The sequence below is a fragment of the Talpa europaea genome, assembly GCF_964194135.1.
Source record: "Talpa europaea genome assembly, chromosome: X".
Classification (NCBI taxonomy): Eukaryota; Metazoa; Chordata; class Mammalia; order Eulipotyphla; family Talpidae; genus Talpa; species Talpa europaea.
Window position 1 is genome coordinate 77,277,049 of NC_140081.1, and position 17,318 is coordinate 77,294,366.

Consider the following 17,318-nt stretch of genomic DNA (forward strand, 5'->3'; position numbering starts at 1 on the left):
AGGTTGTCCACTCCTTTGTATCTAACAAAGTAGATGCTTATTTTTAAAAATATTACTGCACAAATGCAGACTTCCTGCTTCCAACAAATTCTATTTGCACAGTTCAATCCAAAGTTAGAATTTTCCATCTTCAACACATTTGTAGCAAAGTCACAACCAAAGATCACCTGTGTTCAATAATTTGGGGCATAGGGAGAAGAGGTACTGATGCTAAGCAATAGAACACTTTCTAGTTCAAACTCACATTCATGCACTCTTCAAAATGTGAATGCAACATAACAGCTGAAAAGCTCTTTCCTGGTGTTTCAGACATGATTTTGAATTGAACCATAGTTATTTTCTCAATGTCAAAATCATTATATTACTTCTTTTTATGCCAGGCATGTTTATAGGTGCTCAACCATCAGTGAATGGATCACTCTCCCATAATTATTGTGTTCATCAACTTTCGCAAATTACAATTACCTGAAGGCCACCCAGATTTATATCCCTTTGCCAATTCCCAAATATGTTCAAATTTCTCAATCATTAAAAAACTTATTGCCTTTATTGTCATTCTCTAAATGATTTTAATTTACATAAGTATTACTGAATCTAAGGAACTGAATAGTAAATGTATAATTCCTAGGCATGATTTCCGCCCAATTTACCCCAGGTGCACAGGTAAGCAAATAGGGCTTTTTTTATGTTGATGGATGAGATGTCATCCAGTGTAGCCCATGGACTGAGCAAGAAAAAAAGGGCTAGGAAACTTATTAAATTCCTTTGCTGTTTTGAATAAGCAACAATATACACAATAATATACAATCATTTGATAAAACTATTGTTTATTTAGAAAAAGGGTTACACTGGTAGAATTCAGTAGATAAAAAATTTTCTTTTAAAAATGTCACTGTGAAACTTTTCCAGATGAAAGTTCTGCAATACAAAGCTCCTGCAGCTGTAGAATTAAAACACAATTAACTTTTGATTCCCCCCACCCCCGGACTTGTCTAACATAATTACAAGAAAAAATGGCAAGGGACAAGTGAGTGCTGGTACCTTTTTCTTTTATAAATAAGTTTTAATGTTGTACACATACTATTATATAAAATGATTCCTAAGCATTGCATAAGACACTGCTCCCACTTTGTTTTTAGTGACTAATATTAAAAACAGGCCAAATAATAAATTAAACTGAGTTTTAAAATGAGGTAAATTCAAAATGGTTCAATAATTGTTTATTTTCAGTTTCAAACAATAAAAAGGAAGCAATTTCAGGTTAAAAAAAAAAAAAGAACAACAATTAAAAAAAAAAAAAAACAACTCAACTAAACCCAGGCCATATTTAGTTAATCCAAAGTGAAATTCTGTACACATGTAACCTTATTTGCTTGTTGGGAACTGTATGCAGCACATTGTGCTAAAAATATGGGACAGTTAACACTTTCAGCCATTTACTGAAAATAAACATGTAGAAATTAAGCAACAAGTTAAATACAGTAATGCACAACTCAACAAGTTTTCGGCATGGAGCAATTAAGCAGATAACTGAATAATTTAAGGAGATGCACATGGGCCCTCTTCATTCATAATTCTTGGCAATCTACTCAGGAAAATAAATTTCTGGTCACAGCTGAACAATTTCATTCCAATCTCACCTGAAAGAAACAAATTGATTATATTGATAGGTAAGAAAGGAAGGAAGGAAAGGAGAGAGGAAGAGAGGGGGAGGAAGAGAAAGTTACAGGTGTGAAGAGGGAGAAAGGAAGAGAGAAAAAGAGAAGGCAGGAGAGAAGGAGGAGGAAAGAGGAAAGATGGAAGAAAAGGAAAAAGGAGGAAGATTTAAGAAAAATAAAAGTCACTGCCAATAACATAGGCTTGAATACAGTCCCCAGATAAGGATGAAATATCTGTGTATTTCTCGTTGCCCACTCTTAGAAACTATTAAAAGAGTTCATTTTTTTTCCTTAAAGAAACTATTTTTAATAGTTTCTTCAAGAAAAAAAAATTGAACATTCTCTGTGTGAGAAAGAGCAGGTGGAAAAGAAGGGAGGAGAAGATGAAATAGAAATAAGCAAAACATTCCACAGGAGCAAGCAATTGCTTGCCAAAAGTAAACAGAACACATAGCAATGAAAAAGAATCAATTTTACATGATCAACAAAAAAAAGAAAAATGACATCACATTTTTCACAAGGACACAATTTTAATAGTGACTTATATTAAGATGCAACGTCTGCTAAATTATAAAAATTGCTTTAAAAATATATTGACTTAATTACACTCATTTCCTTTCCTTTATGTATTGACATTTTTCAAATACTGCATATTGAAATAATTTCAAGACATGATCATTACAACATGTGGCAAATAAATTTATCTGCCTGACATTGTTTGCGTTCAAATTTTAAACTAATGCTTAACGCATTAAACTTTATTGATGAAAATACTACATTCACATATTTCATAAAACCAGAGCTAGAAGGGCCTTAGAAAATAATCACACTTGCATGAAATGCTAACAAATAATTTACATATTGTTTCTATACAGCATTCTGTTCACATCATTTGTAGTCTTGACATTACCAATTATAATTGTGGATACACTAATGTTGAACTTACAATTTTAATACTTAAAAGTCATTGTTCCTGTCCATCACTAATGAATGGATAAATAAAATGTGGTACACATTCATACAATGGAATATTATTCAGTTATAAAAAGAAATGAAATTCTGATACATGCTACAACATGGATGAATCTTGAAAACATGATGCTAAGTAAAAGAAACCAGACACATAAGATCACATATTGCATGATTCCATTTTCATGAAATGCCCCCCAAAGAGGTGACTCCATAGAAAATAATTAGGCTTTCCAAGGGCTGAGAAGGGGAGAATTAGGAGTGACTTCTAATAGGAGTGGAATCTCTGTGGGGCAATGGAAATGTTCCAGAATTAGACAGTGGTGATGGTTATACAACATAATAAAAACCACTGTAAAATGGTGAATTTTGTGTTATGTGATTTTATCTCAGCTTTTTTTAATTGCAAAAAAGTATCAATGTTTCAATAAGATCATCATTATGATCTTATTGGCCATCATTGTGGCCAAGCATCTATATGGCCATCACTATGGCCATCACTAGAGTAAGCTATGGGTTCCCAATCATGAAGACTTGATCACATTAGGAGATTTGCTGGGTAATGGAAACTTTGATGACATATTTAAGGACATATTAAAGGATAAAACTGCTGTTGCTATTAAAACATGTAAAGATGATCTTTTCCAGGAATTGAAATTATAATTTTCACAAGAAGCCAAAAATCCTCAAGCAATATAATTATCCCCAAATTGTCAAACTTATAGAAGTCCAAACACAAATACAGCCTATCTACATCATTAAGGAACTGGTTCCAGGAGGTGATTTCCTCTCCTTTCTGAGAAAGAAAGATGAACTAAATAAAACAGTTAGTGAAATTTTCGTGAAATTTTCATTAGATGCTGCTTCTGGATGGCGTATCTCAAGTAAAAATTGTACACACAGGGGCCTTGCTGCAAGAAACTGCCTGGAGGTGAAAATAATGTTCTGAAAATCAGTGACTTTGGAATGTCTCATCAAGAGGATGGTGGTGTATATTCATCTTCTGACTTAAAGCAGATTCCCATTAAATGGACAGCACCAGAAGCTCTTAATTATGGGAGATATCGTTCTGAGAGTGACGCATGGAGCTTTGGCATCCTCCTCTGGGAGACCTTCAGCTTAGGGGTCTGTCCATACCCTGGAATGACAAATTAGCAAGCACAAGAGCAAGTGGAAAGAGGATACTGGATGTCAGTCTCTCAGTAGTATCCAGAGCATATTTATAAAATAATGCTGAAGTGTTGGATTACAAACTTGAAAACCGCCCCAAGTTCAGTGAACTTCAGGAAGAGCTAGCTGCCATCAAGAAGAAAGTCACAAAGTGATGAAACACTGCCAAACTCAGCCTTCAGGACTCTATCTTCCAGCAGAGTAATATTTTCTTCTCATTAACAATGAGTTTGTACCATATTACCTGGAATATTCTTCTAAAAATTATTTTTTCATGAACTTTTTAACAAGATATGTGCCACCTTAACCATTGTAAATAAGAAAGCATAGGCTCTATACGCAAGGAACTACACTATTTTTTTTTTTTTTTACCACCAGGACTGCTGATGTTTCTCAAGGGTTTCTATTTCAGGCTCCGTTCAGATTCAGCTTTGCTCCATCCTAGACACCTCTACTCTACTGATGCTACAAATTGCATTGGTAACACTAAGTTTGCAATTGAAATTCCCACAAAAGGTGGCCTTCCACACTCTACTAAAACAAGATTAAATGTGTAAACATCACTTTCTACTGGGAATTAACTGGACCTTCTGAGCCTCTTCCTTTCCCTTTTATTTTCTTTCTCTCTTTTTGTCAGAAATAGGCCCTGCTATTGTTATAATTTCCCTATTTTCCAACTTGCCCTTCTTGTTTGTCAGGGTATCAGAAAGTATGAAATGCCCCCCAAAAGTACCCTTTCAGAGTTGAGACAGCTGATTTTAGACGATGTTATTTTAAAGAAAGCTGCAACAGCAAGATGCAAATTTGAAAAGTAGGGTAATCTAGAGAAAAGAACAGCCAAACCGGTAAACAACGCAGAGTAGAAAGGCAAATACAAAACCAGCCCTCTTATCAGAGGTATGTTTTCATAAACACACACACACACACACTCTAATTTTATGATCAAATTCACCAAAAAGGTCATAAGAAATGTTTCAAAGGTTTATAGAGTCCTCATAAAAGAGCCCTCTTGCCATTGATGGCAACAAGAAGTTTTAAGAGACACTATAAAATACAAGTCCACCAAATTAATAGATTATTTTTGGTTAGGTGTCTTGACCTCAAAGGAGGCATCCCAGACTTATTTAGTTCCCTAAATTGTGTCACAAGCTGTCAGGATTTCATGATGCTAGTATTTTCATTCTCTCTCAGTATCTCTCCCCTCCTTCCCTCTCTTTCTCTCAATCCCTCCTTCTCCCTCTCCTCCACACCAAACAAGAAGGCACAAATGGACAAAGTTGACAGTTAAAAAAGTTAAAAATGGGCCTCCCCTGGTGTCGCAGCTGTTGAGCACTGGGCTGCGAAGCTGCCCACAGCCTCTGCAACGCCAGTTCGATCCCCGGCCACCGGCGAGGGTCCCGCATGGCGCGCAGACCTCTCCTGCCGCCCGCTGCTCCCCTCAGTAGTGTATTTCGTCAATCTGCCTGTTCTGTTCACCACTCTGGCTCTGGTGAATTCTCTCACCCTCCCGCGCTTCTGACTGTACCCGGTGCTTGTATAAATAAATAAATACATCTTTTTTTAAAAAAAAAAAGTTAAAAAGACTAATGAATGTTTAGGAGGAGAAAAACACAGGGATAGTCATCCTCCTCCTACTTTACTCCTTCATTTACCCTTAGATGGGTAACTAAGAATCCTTATCATAGCAAACACAGTAACTGAGATGGTCTCCCTGGATAAAATCTAACACAGAATTAAAACTGGGATTCTGTTGAACTGAATCTCAGAGGTGCCTCTCAAGATAAATGTATGTGTATGGGATAGTCACACTCAGGTAAATGTGGCATGGGGGACTTTTTTAAGTGTTCATACCTATGTCCAGATAAGAAAAATAGCCCCTTACTGAAGATTATATCCATCTTAAGTGGAAGAAAGAAAAGGGAAAATTCCTCCTGTTCATTCCAACTGTTTGGTGTCTATGAATACCAGTGCACAGAACTCAACACCTAGTACTTTCAAAGAGTGAAAAGATGACTACAATAAAGCGAAAAACAGCTTGTGGCTATCATTTAAATTTTCTAACTTTTGCAAATATTTAACTATTACTATATACAGACTAAAATTAAAGCATAAGTCTGTCCTCAAAAAATATGCTGCAGCATACAAAGCAACTTAAGAATGTGAATACACTACCAAATACTATAAATACACTGAAATGTCTTCTGATGACAGAAAAGGTCAATGCTGTTTTCTCATCAATCTGAAGATGTATACTTAATACTTCTGTACATAGCTTTTCACGCAAAGTTAAGAGAGTATAAAACATAGAAGGTCATACAAGCACTTGGTTGATTAGAAGGGACGAAGTTACTGCTTTCAACAAGATCACAATCTAAGGAGAGGGGTAAGTACCACACTCACATACATAGGAATCAGTGACTAGGACCTAGACAAGCCCACACACATAATCATACAGCAACATGAAAGAAAATGTAACTGAACATTCCCTACTCCAACACATATTACTAGAATCTAGGACTATGTCTCAACATGGCAACACATTCTAAAATAAGTAAAGAATATGCATTGGAGCAAAGAAGTTTGTTCAATAAATGGTGCTAGGAAAACTGGTTCGCTACATGCAAAAGAATGAAGCTTGACTACCACCTAACACCATGCACAAAAACCAACTCAAAATGGATTAAAGAACTAGACATAAGACCTGAAACCATAAAATACATAGAAGGAAATTTAAGTGAAACACTACATGATATGCACATCAAAGACATCTTTACAGACACATCACCCAAAGCAGTGATAGTGAAGGCAAAGATAAACAGCTGGGACTAAATCAAATTAAAGAGCTTCTGCACAGCAAAAGAGACAATAACAAAAACAAAGAGAAACCCCACTGACTGGGAGAACATTTTTGCACACAACACTAACAATAAAGGACTGATGACAAAAATCTACAAAGAGCTCATGAGACTCAACAAAAACAAAGAAAATAATCCTGTCAAAAAATGGGCAGAAGAAACTTCTGTGAAGAGGAAATGCAAATGGCCAACAGGCATATGAAAAAATGTTCAACATCACTTGTCATCAGGGAAATGCAAATCAAAACTACCATGAGATACCATCTTACACCAGTGAGAATGGCACATATTAAAAAAACCAGCAACAACAAATGTTGGCGAGGTTGTGGAGAAAAAGGAACTCTCCTACACTGTTGGTGGGAGTGCAAACTGGTCCAACCACTATGGAGAGCTGTGTGGAGATTTCTTCACCTACTAAAGATAGAGCTTCCATATGATACTGCAATTCCACTCCTAGGTATTTACCCAAAGGACACAGAAACATCAATTCCAAAGAACACATGCACCCCTATGTTTATAGCAGCACTGTTTACAATAGCTAAGCTTTGGAAACAACCCAAATGCCCAAAAATAGATGACTGGATCAAGAAGATGTGGTACATATACACCATAGAATATTACTCAGCATTCAAAAAAGATAAACACATGCAATTTGCAGCAACATGGATGGCGCTGGAAGGGATCATGCTCAGCAAAATAAGCCAGAAAGAAAAAGAAAAATACCGGATGGTCTCACTCATAGCAGGAATCTAGAAAACTTAAATAAGGGACCAGGAAAAAGAATAACTATAAGAAAGAAAATATCAAAATCAACAAACAACTATGAACCAGAGACACTCTATGGGGGGTGGGGGCGGGGAAAGGAGGGAATGGGGTCAAAATAAGGGGGTTGTAATTGTATGGGGAATATAAAAATAAAATTTAAATTAAAAAAAAAAAGATCCAATCTCTACCTAAAGGGGGAAGCACTGAGGCAGTTCTAGCTGATTGCCGCCATGTAGGAATCAGGACACAATGTTGCCAGATGTTCCAACTCTTCAAGAGAAACCAAAATTTGAATTCTGTCAACTCATCTGATTTATAAAGGCAACCAATTTTAAAATGTTAAATACTGTGTGAGGCCAAGAAAGCACATCTAACAAGCCACACATTCTGTGCAAGAGCTGAGAACTGCAACCTTGGGTCTGGATAAGAGTCAAGCTACATGTAGGAGACTGAGGTAAGAGATGGGCTTGAAAAATACATTAGACTTTATCGGAGTGGGGGATTAGAAGAGAAATGCAGTGTAGTATACACTGCAGATGGACAGAACTTACTGCCAACTTTCTTTGAAATCAAGAACCAAAGTCCAAGAAGACAGCTTTTCAAGCTCTGGGAGCAAGTCCAGTTTAGCATAGCATCAGGTTCACAAACACCTCTCAAAAATTAGCTGAACCCAACATTCAAAATTGAGGGCCACACAGAAATAAATCTAGACATATACAGTCAACTAATCTATGACAAAGGAGCAAAGCATATACACTGGGAAAAGGAAAGCCTGTTCAATAAATGGTGCTGGGAAAACAGGACCACCACATGCAAAAGAATGAAACTAAACTACTACCTCACATCATACACAAAAATTAACTCCAAATGGATGTAAGACTTGAAACCATAAAATATACAGAAGAAAATACAGGCAAAACACTCCATGACATAAACCTCAGAAACACCTTTGAGGACTTCAGAAGCAAGGAAAGCAAGGAAGTCAAAGGGGAAGATAATCAGTTGTAAATACCTCAAACTAAAAAGCTTCTATACAGCAAAAGAGACAGTAATCAAAATAAAGAGACATCCTACTGAATGGGAGAAGATATTTGCACACCATACAACTGATAAGGGACTGATATCAAAGATCTACAAAGAGCTTACACCAACTCAACAAAAAAAAGCAACTCAGTTTAAAAAAAAAAAAAAAAAAAAACCACCTGAAGAGCTAAAAAGACTTCTCCAAAAAGGAAATGCAAATGGCCAACAGGTACATGAAAAAATGTCCAATGGTGGGCCTCCCCGGTGGCGCAGCAGGTTGAGCGCAGCGCTGTGAAGCTGTCCACAGCCTCTGCAGCGCTGGTTTGATTCCCCGCCAGCCAGGGAGATTCCCACATGGTAAGGCAGACCTCTCCTGTCTTGCCTGCTGCTCCCCTCAGCTGTGTACTTCAGCCCTTTTGCCTGTTCTGCTCCCCACTTTGTCTCTGGTGAATTCTCTCACCCTCCTGTGCCTCTGGCCTGTACCCCAGTGCTTATATAAATAAATCTTAAAAAAAATGATAGTTTAAAATCTTTTAAAAAAGGTTCAATGTCACTGATAATCAGGGAAATGCAAATCAAAACCACAATGAGACACCACCTTACACCAGTGAGAATGGCACTGTAAGTGCTTTAAGTGAGTAGGAAGATTAAGAAACAAGGTAAAGCCAATTTAAAAAAATGTTGAGACAGGAAAAGCAGACAGAAGGCTTTGGAATTAATTTAATCTGGGTCACATTTATATATTGTATTCTCAACTCTAAATGTGATCATTTTAATGTTGCTGTAGTCAGGGTGATATTTATATTCAGTGTTATTTCTCTGTCCACCCTCTTCAAAAAACAGGAAAACAGGATGGAGATTCCCCCCGCCCCCCCAAAAAAACACAACAAACTAGAATTACCATATGATCCAGGAATCCCACTTCTGAGTATTTGCCTGAAGAATACAAAAACACTAACTCAAAAAGACATGCACCCCTATTTACAATAGTCAAATATGGAAACAACACAAGCACCGGATGATGGGTAAACAAAGAAAATGTGGCATATTTACACAGTGGAATACTGCTAGTCAGTCATAAAAATAGATGAAATCTTGCCATTTGCAATGATATAGATAGACTCTGATATGATTATGCTAAGTGAAATAAGTCACAAGGAAAAATATAGACACTGTGATTTCACTATACAGTGGGGTAAAAAAGCAAGCAAACTAACAACAACAACAACAAACCCTTAGACTCTGGCAACAGAATGGTGGTTACCAGAGGTGAAAGAGGAGAGAGGTAATGGGTAGAAGGGCAAAATGGTTGGTGCTGGGTGTAGTAAGATACATGCAGTTGCTGAGGTGAGAAAATGTATTCCTAGAACCCATATAGTGTTATTAATTAATGTTACCATAATTAAAATAAGAGTTCCAGAAATCAATGAATCTTACAATTGAGATCCCTGAATATAAAAATGTAAAATAAACTTTAACAGTCACAGGGCACAGATTTGAAGTAACCTAAAGGTAGATGGTGCCGATCAGAAATTTTCTAGTGGAAAAGGAAAAATAACAGACCTGACCAACCCTAACATGTATCCAATAGAAGGAGCCCACTGTAACAGCCAGAAAAAGAAAAATTCAACCAGAGTCTTACAAAATTAAGAGTCTATGCAAGAAGAAGATACAGCACATTGTTGTCAACAAGCAATTAAACTGGGTGGACACAAAGCTGAACATATGTTATCTAGTAACACCCTACACTGTCTTTTCATGCCTTTGGTTCTGAAAGATTACACAGAAAGGTAAAGTACAAACCCATGGCCAATGTGAATAAGAACTCAAAGAAATCAGTAGTATAACCTTCACATACCAAAGAATATTTAGGTATTGAGTAAAGAATGTAAAAAAAAAAATCACAGTGGAGGTTGTCAGTGACAATGGTTGGCCCACTTTTAATAATGAGCGGGTTTTTTCCCCTTTAGTAAGGAGATCGTGTGAAAACAAGAAGTAGAAAGCAAAATGTCAAACTAAAAGAAAGGTTACAAGATTTTTTTTGAAAAAGAAGATGAAGGGCCTCCTGGTAGCACAAGGGTTTAAGTCTTAGCACTATGAAGATATCCGCAGCCACTGCAGCACAAGTTCGATCCCCAGCCAGGGAGATAATCCACATGGCACAAGACCTCTCCTGTCTCGCCTGCTGCTCCCCTCCACTGTGTATTTCAGTAGATCCGCCTGTTCTGCTCCCACTCTGTCTCTGGTGAATCCTCTCACACACACCCCAATCTCTGACCTACACCCTAGCTCTTGTGTGTATAAATAAAATAAAACTTTAAAAAAGATGATGAAGTGTTCATAACTTACTAAGAGAGACTAGGAAAGCTGGAACTGAAGAATGAGATATATTATTTCTTTTACAATAATCCTAAATTTAAAAACTATTATATTCTAAATGTTCTCTCATAACTTATTAACCCTACTCTACTACTCAGATAACAGCACAGACTAACAAAGCAGAAAAGGCACACCACTTGTCAGGAGGTTACCTATCTGGCAACCTCAAATCCCTGCTTTGCAGCCAAAATAAGTATGACTAAATTCATATCCTAAAGCTCAAACCTTATACAAAAGGGACTCTTATATTTCTCACTCTTCAACAACTATAAGCAGTCTTGGTTATCAATGTGGTTTCAGAAAAGATTAGAAACAGAAAATACTAGGGGAAGAATCAAGTGTACTTGATGTCATTAAGAAGTGATGGATAACAGAAAGAAAACAGGGCTATAGAAAAGAATCAACAACTTGAATTATAGCCACCTCAAATCATTAAATGCAGAGGACAAATCATCCTACATACCTCAATAATCTATGACATCACCAAACTATTCAAATGATGATCTGAATGCTAAAAATAGACTGCAACAGGTTCTGCACACTCTGTCCACTAAGGATATACAATTTATTTACGATGGTTAAGACACTTTTAAATTTCACCTAAGGCATAACTATCTTGAAAAAAAAGTTGCATATTTTAAATTCAGAACTAAAAGCACAGACCATATTTTTTAGTTTTCCAAAACATAGGCAGTAGTGGGGGAAAAAAAAACACAGAAATCTAAACATGAAAATCTCTGGACATGTCTGCATGAAAGGCAAACAGAAGAACAGAGAACATGCTAGGGTATGAAGACCTGTGCTTGAGTTTTGGCTCTGTCTGCTAGTATCTCTTTCACCCTCTTCAACTTATCCTGTCAAGAGTTCAGTTTTCTTCACCTGTAAAATGCAGACATCACTACCACTGACAAGGCTGTAGGTACTTTAAAAAGGTAACTAATCATCCAGAGAAGATGGGAATGGCAAAGAGAAAGCCAGATGTTCTTAAATACATCTTGGTGCAAAAAAAAAAAAAAAAAAAAAAAAAAAACCCACATATGGCTAATCAGCAAACTTAAAATGAAAACAGCTTAAAATAACTGCGAAACTTGTTTTGCATCTATACCCAAAAGATCTGATCATTATATTTAGGTGAAAAATTCTAGTTGTATCTTGCAAAGTGGATCAAGTTTGTTCAACAATATTAGACCTCATTTTATGAACTATTTTTAAATGATGAGGAGGTGAAAGAACACTCACCTTGATTGAAAGTCGTCATTATCTGTGCTTGTCTGAGGACTTATGAGTAGATGACAAATTAAGGGAAAACAACTTTGGGGGTGGGAAGAAGAATGATGTCTCATCTTTTAGCTCATTCCCTCAATTTGCAGGATCTAATTGGCTCTGACCAGCCTGGTAGCCTCAAACTTTACCAGCTCTGGGCCTCCCCTGGTGGTGCAGCAGTTGAGCGCTAGGCTGCGAAGCTGCCCACAGCCTCTGCAGCGCCGGTTTGATCCCCGGCCACCGGTGAGGGTCCCACATGGCGCGCAGATCTCTCCTGCTGCCCGCCCGCCCGCTGCTCCCCTCAGCAGTGTCTTCATCAGTCTGCCTGCCCTGCTCTCCCCTGTGGTTCTGGTGGATTCTCTCACACTCCCGCACTTCTGACTGTACCTAGTGCTTGTATAAACAAATAAATGAATCTTAAAAAAAATACATCTATCACATTCCATACATGTGAGAGAGTTAGAGAGAACAATTGAAAGTTAATAAACCCTTTAAACACTTAGGCCATGTAATACAAACAAAAGCATAATTCTAAACATAATCAGTAACTAAGTTTTCCTTTATACTGATTTAAAACATCAATAAAATGAAAAGGATATTGTTTCTTCTCTTCCTTTCCTCCTGAACTGTCCCGTTTCTCTTTCTTTTCTATTTTTTCTTTATCATGCCTGGATTCCTATAAAGAATGGTGGAATTGGTTAGGAAAGGGAAAACAAAATATAAAAATCAGCTCAAAATTCCTTTTCATCACCCCAAGTAATAATTTATTTTTCAAAAATATAACAAAATCACAAACCATAAAAGAAAAATTGGACTTCATCAAAAATTAAAAAAAAATACCTTCATAAATCAAAGAACATGATCAAGAAAGTAAAAAGATAACCTATGAAATGGAAAAAAACATTTGCAAAATGATGTTTCCTAAAGGTCTGGTATCCAGACTATTTATCAAAAATTCTCACAACTGAGCAACAAAAAGACAAACAATCCAATTAAAAAATAGCCACAGCATCTGAATAGATTTCTCCAAAGAAGATAAACAAATGGTCAACAAGCACATAAAAAGATGCTCAACATTTAATCATTAGGAAAATGCAAACTCAAAACCACAACGAGATACCACTTTACACCCACATGGATGGCTGTAACAAAAAACTAAATAAAAAAATAAAAACAAAGTGTTGGCAAGGATGTAGAAAAATTGGCACCTTCATACATTGCTGGCAGAAATGTACACTGTACACACACTGTGGAAAACATTTTAGCAGTTCCTCCGAAAGTTAAATATAGCATTACCACATAACCCAGAAATTCTACTCCTGGGTATACACTAAAATTGAAAACAGATATTCAAACAAATACTTCATAGCATCACACAAATGTTCACAGCAACATTACTGACAAAAGTAAAAGATAGAAAACAACATAAAAGTCTGTCAAATGGTGAATGGATAAACAACTGTGATATATTCATAAAAGGGAAAATTATTTAGCAATAAAAGAAAATGGAGTACTGATACATGCTATACCATGAAAGAATCTCAAAAACAGTAGCTAAGTGAAAGAAGTCAGATAGAGAAGGCCACATTATACAATTCCATTTACACAAAATACCCAAAATTCACAAATCCATAGAAACAGAGCAGATTAGTAGTTGTGAGGAACTAAAGGGAAGGGAAAATGGAAAAATGACTGCTAAAAGAGTATGGAATTTTTCCCTTTAGGATGATGAAAATGTTTTAAAAATAAAGATGATGACTGCACAATATTGTAAATATACTAAATGTCTCTGAACTGTACATTTTAAAATGGAGAATTTTAAGTTGTATGACTGTTACCTCAATTTAAGGAATATTTATTTAAAAGCAGCCTCCCTTTTAAAGCATACAGAAATTTTTAAGCTTGCACCTTATTTTCCAAAGTTGCTTAAGAACTATGAAAATATGGCATATATATGATATTTATTTTGAATAGCATCCATTAGTACATAAGAGAATGCACACTATACTAAGTTTGAAAACCAAATACAATTTACAAACATATTAAGTTTATTAGGAAAAATACTACAAAAATGCTTAAAATCACAACTAATAAAGATATTAGGACGGTATAATGACCAGGGAGAATACTTTAATCTCATGAATGAAGAGAAACTAAAAGCAAAGAATTGGGGGTGGAGGAAAAAGGAAACAAAGACAAGACCGAAACTCAATGAAGAGAATTTAGAAGTGGAATGGAGAGAAAAGGAATTTCATAGATAGGCTAATTCTACCCTCCCAATAATTGGGACTCCACTGGTTGAGAAGTTTCAGATAACCTGTGCTGTCCCAATGCCTGTCTCCTCTTCCCACCCCCAAGTAATTATACTTAACCCTCAATATATGCTAAATTTTCAAAGGGTTGATTTTCTAAGAAAAAGTATTCTTTGTTTTCAAACTTTACCTTTTTGCCACCGGAGGAGATTTTATCCATCTTTTCAGATTTAAATGAATCACTGCCTTTTTCTTTGCCTGAAGATTTTGACTTATTTTTTTCCTTGTCTTTCTCATTTGGATAAGGAGACTCACATGGACTTTCACTTTTGTGTTTTGAAACCCCCACTAAAATTACAAAAGAGAATCATGAAAGCCTTTTCGAATTCATTTTGATGACTGCTTCAAAAGTATTAATAAATTTACTTACTTGTTCCATTTTCCTCTTTCCGCCTCTTGGTTAAGTCTGGTGGCACTTCACGGTCATTATTTGAGTGATCCTAGAATCAAGAATTGTGAACTACATTGATCAAGAGTATATGTTTTTGTTAAAAGTATTACTTTTATGCAAGAAGGGCACAGCTAACTAGCATTGAAGAATATTTGGGGTAGCTTCACATACTTGAAAAAATGACATGAAAACCAAGCAGAGCTGGTAGAGATTACTAGGCTGAAGATCCTTATTACTGGAGAAGATTCAAAGACACTTTAGGGTAGAAAAAATCAGATAAAACACTAAATAGCCGAACTGTCATGGAAAAAAACAGTACTTTTTAAAAGGCAACAAACACACTACTAAACATGATAAGCTTTCCAAACTAGTTTTAAAAATATTACAAACCCTTTTCCGCTCTTTCCTGTCCTTTTCATCTTTTTTCTCTCTTTCTCTGGATCTTTCCCTCGACTTGTCCAAGTCTTTCTTGTCCATTTCTCTCTCCTTACTCTTGGACAGTGGTGGAGGAGTATGATTAATGTAGAGCTGTTAAATTAAGGCAATATTACTAAAGATTATTAGTTTTCCAATATTGATATCATCTGTTTGATTGTTTATTTAATGAAAGACAACTGGTAGTTAGACCCAAAGTCAAAACTGGTTAGCTGTCTGTATTATAGTGGTAAAATAAAAGAACATGGCACAAATTATGCAGACTTCAATCCTTGGCCTTATTAAAATTATCATTTAAAAATCAATCACTTCGTTCCTGCCTCAACTGAGACTCATCAATAAGCTCACAAACTAGAGATTCTTTTCTAGCTCTATTATGAAGACTTGAAACCACCATTGCAAGAGTCCATATTTGCAAAATAATGACTGGACTTTACTATAGAAGAAAAAAAACACAAACGTCTACATAATCATGGAAATTTTTAAGCACTTGACCATTCACTTATAAGCAATCAATGATGGTGAGAAAAAATATAAAATAAAACCTAGCCATGACTTTACTATTGTCTTTTCTAATTCAGTATACCCCACACAGACTATCCTAAATTATTTTTACAAATGTAAAGGCTGCATATCCTGTAGTTCTAAAAGCACTTCTAATTTCTATCAAATAATCACAACTAAGAAATTTAACTTATCAGTTCCAAAGAGCTCAGAAAACCATATAGTCAGCTGAGGATGATGAAACACCTCAATGACTGAAAACTGAACCCATGTTCTCTTCTACCTATTTTTTCCTCTGTCAAGAAGCCTGTGGGCAATAAAACAGCCAAAGATCAAGGATGCACTAGCTCTAAATAATTAATAGATAACCTTACTTATACAAGTTGTCAATATAGAAATCCATTATCTAAGAAAATGTTAAGAATGTAATCAGATACCTAACCTTATTGTTTTTATAACCATGCTACAAGCTTATGTTTATGACATTAACAGTAGGCTACAGAATACGGAGTATAATTCATTACATAACTGCACAACTCTAGATATACCTTAGGAATGAAAAGAATAGTGAGTCAAGTCAAATATGTTCACATGAGGAAATCCTTTGATATTCAAAGGAATACACAAAAAAAGACAACCGTCAGGATTAAACACATTTCTTTTAACACCACCAAAATTTTCAATTCGGTTGGCTCAGAAACACTGCCATAGCAATGCAGAAGTAGATTCTTTAAAATTTCAGTGTTTAAAAGTTGATGATCAACTGAAATAGACAAAATGTTTATTAATAACAGAGAGCAAGAGAATGAGAAACAGTCATAAAAGTACTTGTCTAGAAAGTACTCTTGCTGGGTTTAATGCTCTAAATAACACTTTTAAGATTTTTCTCACTGTTTATTCATGTCTTAAGATAATACTTTGAAATTGTTAAGACAAAAGAAATAAAATAGCACTGCAATACTCAAAGAAGACTTCAATAAGGGAAGTATTGCTTAAAAATAGTTTTGATCACAATACTATTTCCTACAAAACATAGTCTCTCTGTGTCCATAGAATAAAATGCATACTCCTTAGCTTATGCATTCCAAGCACTTCACAATGTTTGCACAATTATATCCTACTATGGAGCAATCCAATGTACTGTGTTGTGGTTGCTGCTATTCCAGAATATACTGTCCTTCCCAGCAGTTCTCTTTACCAGAATGTTTGCTTGCTTTTATGTTAATCACTTAAAATACTACTTTGCCTTCAAAGAAAGCTCATAAGCCATTAGCACCTCAACCATCCCTCAACTCTGCAACTTACTTTCCACTGAACTCTTGTAATTCCTTTATATTAACCTTTTTGGTGACAAGTATTCCCGATTAATTTCATGTTCTTTATTTTTTCCTATACATAGTTTCCAGTTAGGAAACTATGGTAGGGGAATTAATGTCTTTTCTACTTTTACATAGTTCTTACTGCCTTATACACAGTGAATACTCAATACATGTTTGCCAAATAAAATTAATGATTTGTTAAATCTTCATGTAGCACTGCAGAATTTTGGTTTTTATTTGCTTTTACTCCACAATGGGATCACCAAGGTTCAAAA

At 35.8% G+C, this 17,318-nt stretch overlaps 1 protein-coding gene and 1 pseudogene across 2 annotated transcripts in view; one reads left to right on the top strand and one right to left on the bottom strand.

The window, feature by feature from the left end:
* Nucleotides 1-630: 630 nt before the first annotated feature.
* On the top strand, nucleotides 631-3,952 carry LOC311187667 (tyrosine-protein kinase Fer-like; annotated as a pseudogene). Its single transcript has 2 exons — nucleotides 631-663; nucleotides 3,132-3,952. The product of its transcript is annotated as a tyrosine-protein kinase Fer-like (transcript).
* THOC2 (THO complex subunit 2) overlaps nucleotides 3,675-17,318 on the bottom strand; it is a gene marked incomplete at its 5' end in the record, with an annotated part of 95,316 nt that continues 81,672 nt past the window's right edge. Inside the window, 6 exons of the mRNA XM_084258525.1 lie at nucleotides 3,675-3,765; nucleotides 12,059-12,104; nucleotides 12,682-12,758; nucleotides 14,525-14,682; nucleotides 14,765-14,834; nucleotides 15,176-15,313. Coding sequence (XP_084114651.1) covers nucleotides 12,077-12,104; nucleotides 12,682-12,758; nucleotides 14,525-14,682; nucleotides 14,765-14,834; nucleotides 15,176-15,313 — 471 coding nt within the window. The 3' untranslated portion in view covers nucleotides 3,675-3,765; nucleotides 12,059-12,076. The remainder of the gene's footprint in view (nucleotides 3,766-12,058; nucleotides 12,105-12,681; nucleotides 12,759-14,524; nucleotides 14,683-14,764; nucleotides 14,835-15,175; nucleotides 15,314-17,318) is intronic.